This window comes from Chinchilla lanigera, unplaced genomic scaffold (assembly GCF_000276665.1).
Source record: "Chinchilla lanigera isolate Chin_1 unplaced genomic scaffold, ChiLan1.0 scaffold00062, whole genome shotgun sequence".
Lineage (NCBI taxonomy): Eukaryota > Metazoa > Chordata > Mammalia > Rodentia > Chinchillidae > Chinchilla > Chinchilla lanigera.
In genome coordinates, this window is record NW_004955463.1 from 7458246 (window position 1) to 7471397 (window position 13152).

Sequence of the window (13152 nt, forward strand, 5' to 3'; positions counted from 1 at the left end):
TTTCATGAGATAGTCTGCTGTTAAATCTTTCATGACAGCAAGTGTTATGCTTTGCAAAAATTGTGAACTTTACCTACCACTCACAGAATATGAGAGACCAATTTGGGAGAATGTGTGTAGTGCTGCATTTGCAACATTTTATGATTTATTCAGCTCTATGGATTACAACTCACTTGTTTTTGTTTGAATTGCATCACTTTTTACTTATTTTCCAAAAGCCTTTTCACATACACCCCTCTCCACAAAGAAGTGTAAGAAAATAACTTTAGCCCTCGTGTGAATCAGTATGCACTCACTACAACAACTATAAAAAAGAACACAGGAAGACAAACCTGCAGTGATACAGACTGGGTCTTTTTGTGGTTTATTAAGAAGATGATTATTAATGGCCGTTTTCAAACTCAAAGCAATTGCTGATGAGAAAAATTAGTTCCTTAACGTGAGTAAAGTTAGACTTTCAGAGTTAATAAAATTTATTTCAAAAGATTTTCCCCAATGAAGAACATCTGGATCTTTTATGAAAATAGTCTCCTACAAGGACTTAGGGAGAATATTTTGTGTTTAAGATTTCTAAGAGAAATTATTGCTTTAGGATCAGAAAACACCACTTGCTAAAATAATGTTGATAAAACTATAAAAACATATAATTTTACAACTTTAAAAGAAACTTACATCATGGTTTCACTCAAAGTAGGACTAAATTATTTTCATAAATGAACCAGACTTACAAAGTGTATTCATTGTAAGGCTGCTAAATTTTTAAAAATATTTCAGTAACCCAAAAAAGGTATGAAAATTTTTGAGAAGTTTTTTCAAAAAGCACAAACATGGTGGACATTAACAGACTACTGGTTGATAGTAAGGTTAAAATTAGAGTTTTTTTTCTGAGAGATTATAAAGACTTTTTCCCCAAATCAACTCATTTTTTTCTCAACCCTTCATACAATTAGAATTTTTCTTTCTATTAACAGGCAAGATATTACCATGCAATTAAAGATTTCTAAAATATACATAGACTTCCTTACCTTTCTCTTTTTCATTAATAAAAATGTGGAATCATTTTGTGGCACATTTATTATTCAGCTGTAAATGTAGTTTCCAAAACATACTGTAGAAATATCTCCTAGAAAGACTGTGATTTGGTAAATACTGCATTTGTCACAGATGGTTACAGAAACAAGCCTACTGTTCATGCTAGCTCTGTTCTCTAAACTTTATTTTCTGGTATTAAAAGCCAAATACAATTTAGTTAACTCTGAGGCAGAATTAATACGAACTCTTTATATAATGAAGAGCTAGTGTATGGGAATCTCATTTTGGTCATCAGACCCACTACTCTACTAGACTGATGAATTTGAATGTCTTTGATTTAAGTTTAATAATTGTTGTTTAAGGAGCTTTAGTGCATTTGTTTCCATTTTTTCTTTTCTCTTCAAAATTTAATATTGCCCATAGGTTATGTAAGACACCAAGTTTGGAATGCAAATGTGTGTACTACCTTAATATTGAATTTATCTCTGTCTTGGGAGAAATAGTTCTTTACTCTCATGAAGATATTAACAGCATCACTTGTCTTTCTGCTGTGATTCTTAATACAAATATTGAAGTTTAAAATTTAATAAAACATTGCCATGGGTTTATCTGCTAGGCCAACATATGATGTTTGTTTGTTCTGGAATATTCCAATTTGATTCTTTTGCCATTATTTTCACATGGGGGGAATGAAATTTTACTTTAATGTTTTACAGTGTTGTGAATAGAACCCAGCACCTCATTCATGGTAGGCAGGTGCGGTATCACTGAGTTGTACCCCCAGCCCCAAAGCCTTTTCTTTAAATATGAGCCAATACGAATGGGCTTTCCAGTGCTGGCTGAGTTGGAATGTTGGGGACCAGCCTATGTGACGGATTATGGCGGTCTAACTATGTGATTTAAGCCCCCACAAAATAAAGGTTTTGAAGACATATGTGCTCTCATGTAAATGCTGCTGTCTGGTTCAACCAGATGATAAAATATTAATAAACTACTGAAATAGACAAAGGCATTCTATTGGCACATATTTTGTCTTTTCAACTTTCTCATTTCCAAGTCTAGTAAGACTGTTTTTTTATAGGTTCTATCAAACATGATTGTAGAAGCCAGGCAAATGGGTCTAAATTACTAAAGATATCACAAATTTGGGGTACAAAGGCAATAGTAATGAAATAAACACACAGTAAGATCAACATTTGGGGTCTAGTAGGACTGCAGTGACTGCTGAAAAAAGAATCCAAACAAATTACACATATAAACCAGTTTATTAGATTGTCAGTGATACTTTGAGACAAGTTCAAGTTATTTTATTTTACGTCATATAAACAGAGGAAGGGAGGGAAGTTTTAAATTTCAAGCTTTGTTCAGCATGTGTGCAGTTAGCATCCACAGAAGCACCATTGGGTATGGAGGAATTAGCACCACAGAATTTTAGGACCTAACTGTTGACATGCATCACTGGAAAAGTTGGAACATGGAAACTGAAATAGTACGTGGTATGCTCTATTATAAAGAATACAAGGCAATTTCTGATTTCTTTCCATACGGTACAATACAATCACAATCAATGAGAACTTTTTAAGTACAATACAGGACAAAAAACACCTTGTACCCTGTTAACACTAAAGCAGTTACAGATTTTTAAAAAAATGTTTCTTGTAAGAGGCAGTGGGTTGAAATTATTCTTCCCCCCTCAATTTTTAAATTCAGAGTTATATAGTTACATGATCTCTTAAGAAAGTATTTTCAAATCTACATGTCTTCTGATGACACATGGTGGTTTGAAAACTTAAAGGCTCAGTGAATTAAACAAACATAAAACCTGACAGTTGAAAAGTACTCCAGTGTGGTGGAAGGTTTCTCACATAAGACCGGTTTGGAAATGATACCAATGTCGTTGATACGTGTCTTCCTTTCTGTGGAGGAATGCCAAGTACAGAAGCCTTGCATTCGTGATGAACTTCGGCTCATTTCTATCACCAAATGCCTTTATTCTGGATTGTAACATAAGAGATTTATTCCTTATTTCTCAACTGTTTTTGTAGTATCATAGGGCTGTTCCTTATGGTTGGTTTGACAACAGTGAAAAGGGTTGATATTCTCTCTGGAATTAGGGTAATTTGTGAGCTAAAGAAAAAATATTAATTTAAATTTAGCAAATATGAAATTGCAAAGGGAGTTCCACTATTTTCCCAGTACAAACCCATACTTAATACCCTTGAAAACCTTTCTGTTAGAAAGCATGTAACAAACCCTCATTTTGTAGTTGTGCCTAGGCCAATTTTAGCATATGAGAAGACACTGTATAAGAAATGTGTAATAGGAATAGATACAGGTATATTCAAGTCTCAATGCATTGATGCCGAGGAAAATACAGTTTTACTCACCAAGAGAAGAATATACCTTGAAGTATCTACGCAGACACATGAACGAATCATGTATCTGCCCAATGTCTAATTCTGGAATAGTGATAACAGGGTCCTTTAGGAAAAAAGTACTCAATTACAGTACGGCAGCAATTTCATGTTGTCTATATTTAACAGTGAAACATTTTAAAAAATAGAATCAGTACTATACGGTAAGTTTACAATTCACCATATCTATACTTGTAATACATGCAGTTTTTTTGATTTCCAAGTGTTTAAAAATTCCACTAGGACCAACATCTTTCAGAACAACAATCTAACATTAAACAAAACTTTCTAAGGAAAAAGTTTAGCATCACAGAGATTTGAGAAGTCTTTTACTCAGCATCACAAAATACTCAGTAGATCTACATTTAAGATTGTTCATGCCTTGACATTAACACACCTTTGGGTTAATATATCTTATTTTGAAAAGAAAACAAAGGAACAAACTAAACAACTGACATGGAATTTGTCTTTAGTCTCTCCTTGATAAGCACAGATTCTGATAATCTTTACTTGTTTCCATACCAGGTATTGATGATGCTATGCAACTGCATGTACACACAGCAGAATGCCGAAAACTAGATGTAGAAAAACATGGCTACAGAGACTTAAAAATAAGTAATATTGTGGAAAAAAGTTTTCTTTTTAAAGTATACTGCTCCTGAACGGAAAAGAAAACAAAATGTGTTCTTAGCCTATCCTTATAAATGTCAGAAAGATATTAAGTTTAACTTGAGAAGGTTGAACCCTATTGAAAAAAATTATCCTATGCTTTTTCTGCTGGACTACATTCATTGAATAAATCAACTACTAATTTCCTGAACAGGTAACGCTTACACAGCAGGACGTCTATGTGGATGCTTTAGATTTGATAGTTCACCAGGCCGACTTGAGCCAAGAAAGAAAACTGATTTCTTTATACTTTAGGATCACATTAAAGAAAAACTCAACTAAAAGTTGATTTATGATAGGCTAGCTAATAATTTTGATTGCCATTATATTTGATCAGCCTTTCAAGAAAAGGCAACAAACATGAAAAATGAGATTTTAAAAATAAAAACTGGTCAAAAATTGTTCATTAAAAAAATCTTCAAAATTTACAGTGCTTTAACTTCAAATGATTGTAGACTTAGACAGTTTTGCCATTATCACATATAGTGTTACTTTTGATTTTTACTTCTGTTTTGTTCATTGGTTATAATATGTAACATAATTTTCTGTTAATTAAAATAGTTGATTTATTACATTATACTCTAAGTGGCTTTAGAAAAACATATAACTAGAATAAATTTATAAAACGATAAGGAATATTTTAAGGGATTTTAGACAAATTCTATACAGACAAATAGCTCCAAGTATAAAGTGCTTTTTTTCTAGGTAATTAAGTTTTAGTAAAATATTTTAAGGCTCTATAAGAAACCCAACATTATCAGATGTTTGATAGTGTATGGGCTTACATTATTAATTAGCATTCTTTTGTAGCTCTAATATTTAATCTTTGAATCCATGTGGTAATTTTTAATAACTAGCAGCTTAAAATTATAAAGTTCCATTGTCAATTTTGAATTCATTTTGTGAGAAAAGGGAAAGATGTAACATTTCTAAATGCTGTGACCTATTGCTTGCGGACAGTCTGGTTTATGTCATAATACACAGCAACCAATGTCCCTCCAAAATTCAACAGAATACTTAATACCATGGCAAATATGGCCATCGTTTCATTCATATGCTGTTGTTTTTAAATGTAAAATGATCGTGCATCCTTAAATGAAAAAATAAAAAAAAATGGTAAAATTTTCAGGTTATAGGCACAATGAATACCTTTATTGCAACAGTTTATGCATAATCTATATGCCAACATCTAATGGTAAATATTTAATATTCATTTTGCTTCTACTACCCATGGGTATATCACAGTAAAATATTGTTAACCTAACAGATGTATATCTATATGGTAATCATGCAGAATTCTATTTATTACACATCTTACCACTTCTCTTTGGGTAATATGGGTATGTTTTAAGCACATCTGTGTACTTGGTTATCTACACCAGTCTGGATTATAAGATAAATTATAGTTACACACATGTCAATTACTCAGTTGTTTTTAACCAATATAAACTAATAAAATGTTTGAGTATTTGCTTTCAGGAATTTAGTTATTTTGATGAGAAAATTAGTAAAATGAAGCACAAGATTAAATGGCCAGGATATTTAAAGTATTTTTCCAGTCACCACTAGATTAATTTAAAATGTTCTTCAAAAGTTTTGACCCCTTCCTCTTGTGAGAGGAGGAAAGTGAAAATTCATGGAAAAGAATGGTTTAAGTGAAATGTTCCACCTTATTAGAAAAATAGGAATCACTACTGGGAAAAAGGTGCTAACCATGAAGGTGGGTTGGTTTTGAATATAAAGCCTAGTAAGAATAATTCCAGGGTTAAAAAAATTGAGTGACATAAACCTTTATAATTGCACATTCCTTTACCAAAGTGCCACAGGTTACCAAATATTTTTCTAAAAAGCACTACTTTTTGTACTTCTTTTCAAACATCTAAATACATATGCAGTTTTACCTTTTTCATACTAGTATAGTACAGTTTCACAAACTTAGCACAAATGTAACCAGGAAGATGAATTATAACTTTCTCAAAACAGTATTTTGTTTTAAAAAATACTGTTAAAAGCCTTTGTCACTATGAAATCGAAGTGTAGCTAAAACATTCCATTAAATCTGAAAACATCATGAGAACTTGTTTAGGGAAATTTCAGTAATATTCTGCCATGCAATGCACGGAAGTCATACGCTTTAAAAAACATATTGAATTAGTTATCTTGTTTTTATCTATTTGACTATATATTATATTTCCTCTTTTGAATCACTGAAGTATCAATATTACCTTATCAACATAGTTTGAAGACAATATTAAATACTGAGCTTTGTAGCTTTGACTGCTAATTTCTATGAAGTATGGCAAAAATGTTTGATGACGGGTTATTGATTTTCATGCTTCTATCTCTTTATTCTAAATAGAAAAGCTAAATGGAAATGTACAGATATAATAAAGAGAAGAAGATAACAGATACCAAAGCAATTATATATGGAAAAAATAAAATAGTAAGGAATTGTATGGAAGGTGTCCATATCAATGAATTTCATCCATCAAGAAAAGGTAATTAAAAATGGAGGTCTCTACCATGAAATAATTGTATTAATATATTTTTTCAAATAAGTGGCATGTACATAAGCTTTGAATATTTTTGTTATTTTTGAGTAAATGAAATTAAACTAGGGAACTACCTAGTTATAAACTGAGACCCAAAATATTATATTGCTGAAGAAAAAGTGAGAATTTAAGACGATGATTTTCAAAGGCAAGTCATCTGGGTTTTATTATACCAGAGGCTAAATACTGTGGTGCAGTGCCCCACTTAGTTAGTGTGAAAATGCTAGTAAAAATGCAAAAGCACTAATGCTAAAATTAGGATTAGTTCATTATTATATGATTATCAATAAACAGACCCCTTCTTTTTCTTACAGTTTGACAACTTCAGTCTTCAATATAAGAATGACTATATAAATACACTGGAAACAAATGCTTGATTATGTAAATTTTTCATCTTTTGAGGATGTAAATATGACAGAAATTAATATTGAGAAAATTAGTATTCTGAGAAAATTAATACTCTAGTATTCTGACAAAATTAACAAATCTTAAAAATGTAAGTGAAAAAAGGAAAAAATGGAAACAAACCTTTTGTAAACAGGAAAGAGGAAGGGTTAAAGGGAGGGTAGGGGAATGAGGAAGAAAGAATTAAGGTACATCACGTACAGGTACAAATTCTCTATATGAATGTAATCATTATATATACCTAAAATGTACCAGTAAAAGTTATTTTTTAAAAAAACATAAGTAAAAGTAGAAAGAGTGCTCACTTCGGTTGCACATACATTAAAAGCAGGAAGAAGCATGATAAATCACTGATAGCTCCAAACTCAATATACTGACAGGTTAATCACATAATGGCAGATATGCATCCACAGAAGCTTTTCATAGTTTCTGAGTCTAAAAACATAATCCTTTGTTGGTAAATATAATCTCAGCATTAAAAGTTGTTAAATACTGCAATAAACATTGAAATGCAGGTTTTAAATAGAAGCTGCAGATATGTGGAAACTCCATACTATATATGACATTCCAATTATAATTAGCTTGCATGATACTCAAAATAATATGACTCTACAATCTCTCTTGCAAATATGCACACATTTTTTTGACTTTGCAAAAGCTAGGCAATTGTATTTACCTAAAATAGCTTTTCCCTGGTAGCAGTCTTATGGTGTTGACATAAATACTGAACATACCTAGGAGAGGCATTCCTACTGTATTATTTAATCTTGTTTTTCTAATATTAAGCTCTTTTACAGCATTTTAATTTATAAAATGCCTCACAATATTTATTGTAGTTATTTCTCGTTATATTCTGGTGAGGAAAGCGAAGTTAATAAATTGACTGTGCAATCGTGGAGTTGCATGGGGCTTGTAAAGGTCATGAGTTGGTTCTCTGCTCTCTAGTTATGTACCTGGCATTGTTTTAGGCCAGTGGTAATGAACCTATGGCAAGCGTGCTGCAGGGGGCTGTTTGTATCATTGAAAGCTCTAAAAGGTTTGTCATCAATGTTCTATGCTGAGCATACTGTGTGCTCTTCGGGGCCAAAGACAGTATCTTGCTATCTACGGTAATATTTAGTAATATTTAGCTATCTACTGTAATATTTAGCAGAGTGTTTAGCTCATGAGTATACAAGATAACTACCTGCTGATTCAATGAATGAGAAATGGGACTGAGAAAATAGAACAAATAACTTCGACATAATACTGCCTCACCCTTCCTCTGCATGAAAAGCTGTGATGGTCTCCTTTTGCTTCTCCACCCCAATAAAACTCCTCTTAAATAATAGAGTAGGATCACCTGTTCTTGGTAATGGGTGTGGCATATTCAAATGTATTCTCCAGAGAACCAATGACACCATTGACAATTACTACACCTACTCCTAAAACTTCAAATTACTCATTTTTACCTTGGCCAGTCATTTGAGTTGTACTACATAGACAATTCTTAGGCTAATTCAAACATAATGTTTTTTTTTTGTTGTAGTTTGTTTTTTGGTACTGGGGATTGAACTCAGGACCTTATGCTTGCCAAGCAGGTGCTTGTGCCGCTGAGCTATTTCCCTGGCCCAAATTCAAACATAATGAATCAAGGAACTATTCCTCCTGGCTGCAATCATTAGTATGAATGTGGAGATTATGAGAAGGGAATAAAAGGACAGTTACACAGGTACAGCAATAACAACTAGGAGTAGTTGTTCTTCAACATTTTGTTAATGAGACCAGAAAGCCCAAAACCCTGGGTGTACCCAGATGACGACAAGTCTTTTCTAGCTCTAAAAGTCGTTATCATGCTAACTTGTTCTTCTTCTGATAAGATGGATATCTGTGCAATGTTCAAAAATCTATTTTCCTTTTAAGAAAAAAGATAAATTTGAAAAGTTTGGTGTTTCAAAAGTGTTGAACAACTGTGAATATTAAATGTTTTCTTTAGCTCACTATTACTTCTTGCTTGGCAATTATACATGGAAAGCCTTTTAAATCCTGAATAATTCTACCTAAATTATATCAGTATAAAGTGGCTATTGTAATAGTTCACATTGTCAGCAAAATTAACATCTAGGAGTTTGCTTCTACTTTCACCATTTCATGAAACTGTTCCCTAAGGAACACGTTGGTTCGCCACTAAAGTACAATTCATGACCTCACTTTCCATTTCAAAGAGAGAGGTGAAATTACTTCTTGCAAAAGCAGTTATGGTTTAAATTATATTGGTAGAAAAATACATGGCTTTGCTGTGGAATTTGAATGTCTAGCTCAAATTACTATACGTGTAAGTAAAAACAATTTTAATAACATTTTGACTGAGAAGCAACAAAACATAAATAATTAAAAAACTAGAGAGTAAAAACCTTTTTTTTTCTTTTTCTTTTTCTGCAGCTGGGGACTGGACCTAGGGTCTTGTGCATACTAGGTTGTGCTCTACTACTGTGGTGAACCTCCAGCTCCGTATAAACTTAGTTTTTGTCAGCCAGAACCATAAGTAGGAAGGAGGAAGAATGATTATTTAAAATCAGCTGTAATATTTGTTAAGCTACGATGTTTCAAAACCCTTCAAAGTACAGTGTATTTACTAGTGAGAAATGAGGTTGATCATGGTTTAATTCACAACTTAAGATCACTTTGCCTTTCCATCATTCAGCTGATATTATTTTTCATATTTAAATAGGAACAAAGACCATATCCTCATTTCTCCATCTGGCAGGAAACACTATTGGCAGTTAGTTAAAATTAATCACTACAATTAAAATGATGAAGACCATTTAGAAAATTCAATTTGTGCATGCAACTCAAAAAAATTTGTCATTCTTTAGAGTTCAGAACATATATCCTTGAGGCTTAGTATAATGGCACATAAGTTCACTTTATAGGTTAAATTTTACTAATGAAATTCTCTTGGTAATTCAAATGCAACTGCCTTTTACGAGAAATAAGATACAGGCTGGATTCTACACTAAAGTAGGTCATATTAAAGAGATGTTTTAATTCCGTATTTTTGGAATTATCAGAATGAAATATAGTAAGATAATAGGTACCAGCAAGAGAAGAAAAGTCTAAGAGAAGGAAAGTAGGACTACTTAGTGAGGGGTAGGAAGGTGAAAGAGATGAGAAAACGCATTGATAAGAGAGATTTAGAGAAAGAATAATTGGAAACGATATCTTCGCACTAGTCTGGCTAAATTTATTACTTTGAGGTACTTTTTCCATAGAATTGATATATGCACCCTGGTGTATTGGTGTTCCTTCTCTTGCTGAATTATTGTACAGAGAAGGAAAATGATATACTAACTTTTCATAAGGGCAAGAAATTGGCTATTGTGCATGCTGTTGCTTTGTGACAGTGTTGTGGGATCCTTTTGTGTCGCTGCAGAGTTTTGAAATTGGAGATGGTTAAGCATGTCAGTGGACTAGCTAAAGGTCAGCTCAATCCTCTCCTTTAGTTAGCTATGTTCAATTCAGCCACCTTTTTGGTGTGGATACAATTCTTGTATAATAGACAACAACAGAGAGTAGAATTTCACCCTTTAGGTCTGCTGGAACATACTGTATAGTTAATACAGCTCCCTTGAATTACAACATAATCTTGCTTAAATTTATTGCTGTTCCCCAGGTGCTTAGTGAATCTTTGCAAAACATGGCAAAATTTAGGGAAGGAGAATTAGAACGTTCAGAAAAACAAAAATGCAATCTGGATGTTGCTCTTATTGTATTCTCTCTTCTTTCACTTTTATAATCTTTGTTAAGAATTACAGAACACAGTGAGTTTCTCATAATAAAAATGACTTTAACAGGTCCATGTTACATCATTTTAAGAGTACAAAACAGCTACTGAGGCATCACCATAATGATAAACAATGAAAGTTTTCTGTCCAGCATGTTTTGAATAGAGAATCCTTACCTGGGGTGATTTGTCACGTTTATTTTCTGTAGCCCAAGTACAACCATAAAGTGAAGGAAGCAAGAGTTCTGTTGTCACTGCAACTGTTAAATACACTTACCCACTGTCTCTGTTTTTACTAGAATATTTAGTCTTCCAAAACAGTTTCTTTTGACCCATATAAATCTAAGGTGGCAGAGTTGTTTGAATGTCATGAGTATTTCGCTTAATATTAATATTAGAGTGTATATTCTCCCCTGCATTTTCATAATAGACTTGCTGCCATGCTTTTAATAATGTGTCAGTTAAGATATGTACTTGGTGAAGATCTGCTTATTAAAAAAGTATCAGCAGGAACTATCATTAAATTCAACAATATAGATGATTTCATATCTTCCAGGCTTAACAAGAGAAACCAGTATTTTTTTAAGGTGTTAAATTAAACAAACTTGCAGAATACACAAAACAAACCAATAAAATTGATACAAGATAACATGGATACACAGCTGTAGTGATAAAAAATCAGATCAGTGATTGCTTTTGGAGGTTGGGATGGTGGAAGGGCATGGGAAAACTGACTAGAAAAGGGTACGTTGGAACTTTCTGGGGTGAGAGAAATATTCTTTGTTTCTGTATTTGTCAAAGAAGATTGAATGGTATATTAAGATCTGAGCATTTTGCGCTATGTAAATTGCATCTTAATAAAAATGTTAAGAGGCATTATAACTAAACATAACATTCTTGCAGAAGCATTGGAGGTCAGCTGTCCTTTTTTCCCTTCATTTAAGAATTTCTCCCTTCAAACTGCCTACAGAAAGTAACATATCCTGAAACGGAGTCTAGAATTATTGCTCTAGAGAAGACATGGACTTTCTTTCTGGGACCACTGGTGAGGCAGTAGGACAGAACAGTATAGAAAGGAGAGTGATTCACTTAAAACTTATGAGTGAGAAAGAAGTAAGATTTTACCTTATGATGCTTGGTACAAAGTCAAGTGGTATATTTGTTATTTCACATTTAAAACCATTCTGAATGCCATTAATTTATAATGATTATCTCACCTCTTCAAATGCAAAGGGTCATGTGTTTATCAGCTTTAAAGAGGTTAACTTCAGAGTCAAATATCCAATGAAGGTCTACTTTCCTACAGAAATAACTTTATTACACCATCTGACAATTCTAAAAATAAATAAGTGAGAAAATTCTATTGGTTCTGAGAAGAAAAGAGTACATTCTCCACAGAATTCTTCTACAAGTGATGTCAGGCATTCATCTGTAAAGTTAAAGCAGAAATTAAAGGCCAATTATTTCTCCGATTTTTCTGTAATTTCAAATGAAACCTACCAAAGGCATACTCTGGCCCAAACCAAATGTCATACAAAGACACTTAAAATATCTAATTTTACTGTTGATTATCATTTCAACCTGAGATTGGAGAAAAAAATAATCTTCCTAAACAGTGCCTAGCTTATGAGGGGAACACAGCAAATACTGGTTAAATGAATGAATGAATGGTCTCACTTCTCTCAAATTGCCATTGCTTACCTTGCATAGTGGCTTCTTAGTCCACATTATAAATTCAGTCTGATTAAAAAGCAAAAGTGTAGGCACATATTTAATCAGTTTTTACAAAAACCTCTGAAACCCCAAACAACATATTATTACTGCTACTGCTATTGTTAACATAAAATTTGCATAAATTTAAATTGATACATTTTAAAAAACCCAATAAATTGATACAAGATAACATGGATACACAGCTATAAAAAATTTCCTCTTAAAAACTCAATGACACTAAAGGACATTATTTGCATCTTGAGAATGAGCAAAAAGTATACAATCAATAGAATGATCATGTAGCATTTCATGTAAATATTACTGAAAGTGAGAGGAGTAAAGATCTGTAAGTATCAAAAGAAAACACTTAAAACCACTCTGAATGCCATTAATTTATAATGATTACCTCACCTCTTCAAATGCAAAGGGTCACGTGTTTATCAGCTTTAAAGAGGTTAAAACTTCGGAGTCAAATATCCAATGAAGGATATTTCTATCCTTCACTATCCAGTACTAGACAGACAAAAATTATAGTTCAAATATGAAAGAAGAAAAGCTGAGTATCAAGATAATGACCTGTAAGATCTTTTTTTTTTTTTTTTTT

General features: G+C 32.5%; 1 protein-coding gene across 1 annotated transcript in view; it reads right to left on the reverse strand.

Moving 5' to 3' along the window:
* Positions 1-2287: 2287 nt before the first annotated feature.
* The window catches only part of Purg (purine-rich element binding protein G), a gene marked incomplete in the record, with an annotated part of 34574 nt that continues 23709 nt past the window's right edge, over positions 2288-13152 (reverse strand). Inside the window, 1 exon segment of the mRNA XM_005398386.2 lies at positions 2288-3159. Coding sequence (XP_005398443.1) covers positions 3055-3159 — 105 coding nt within the window.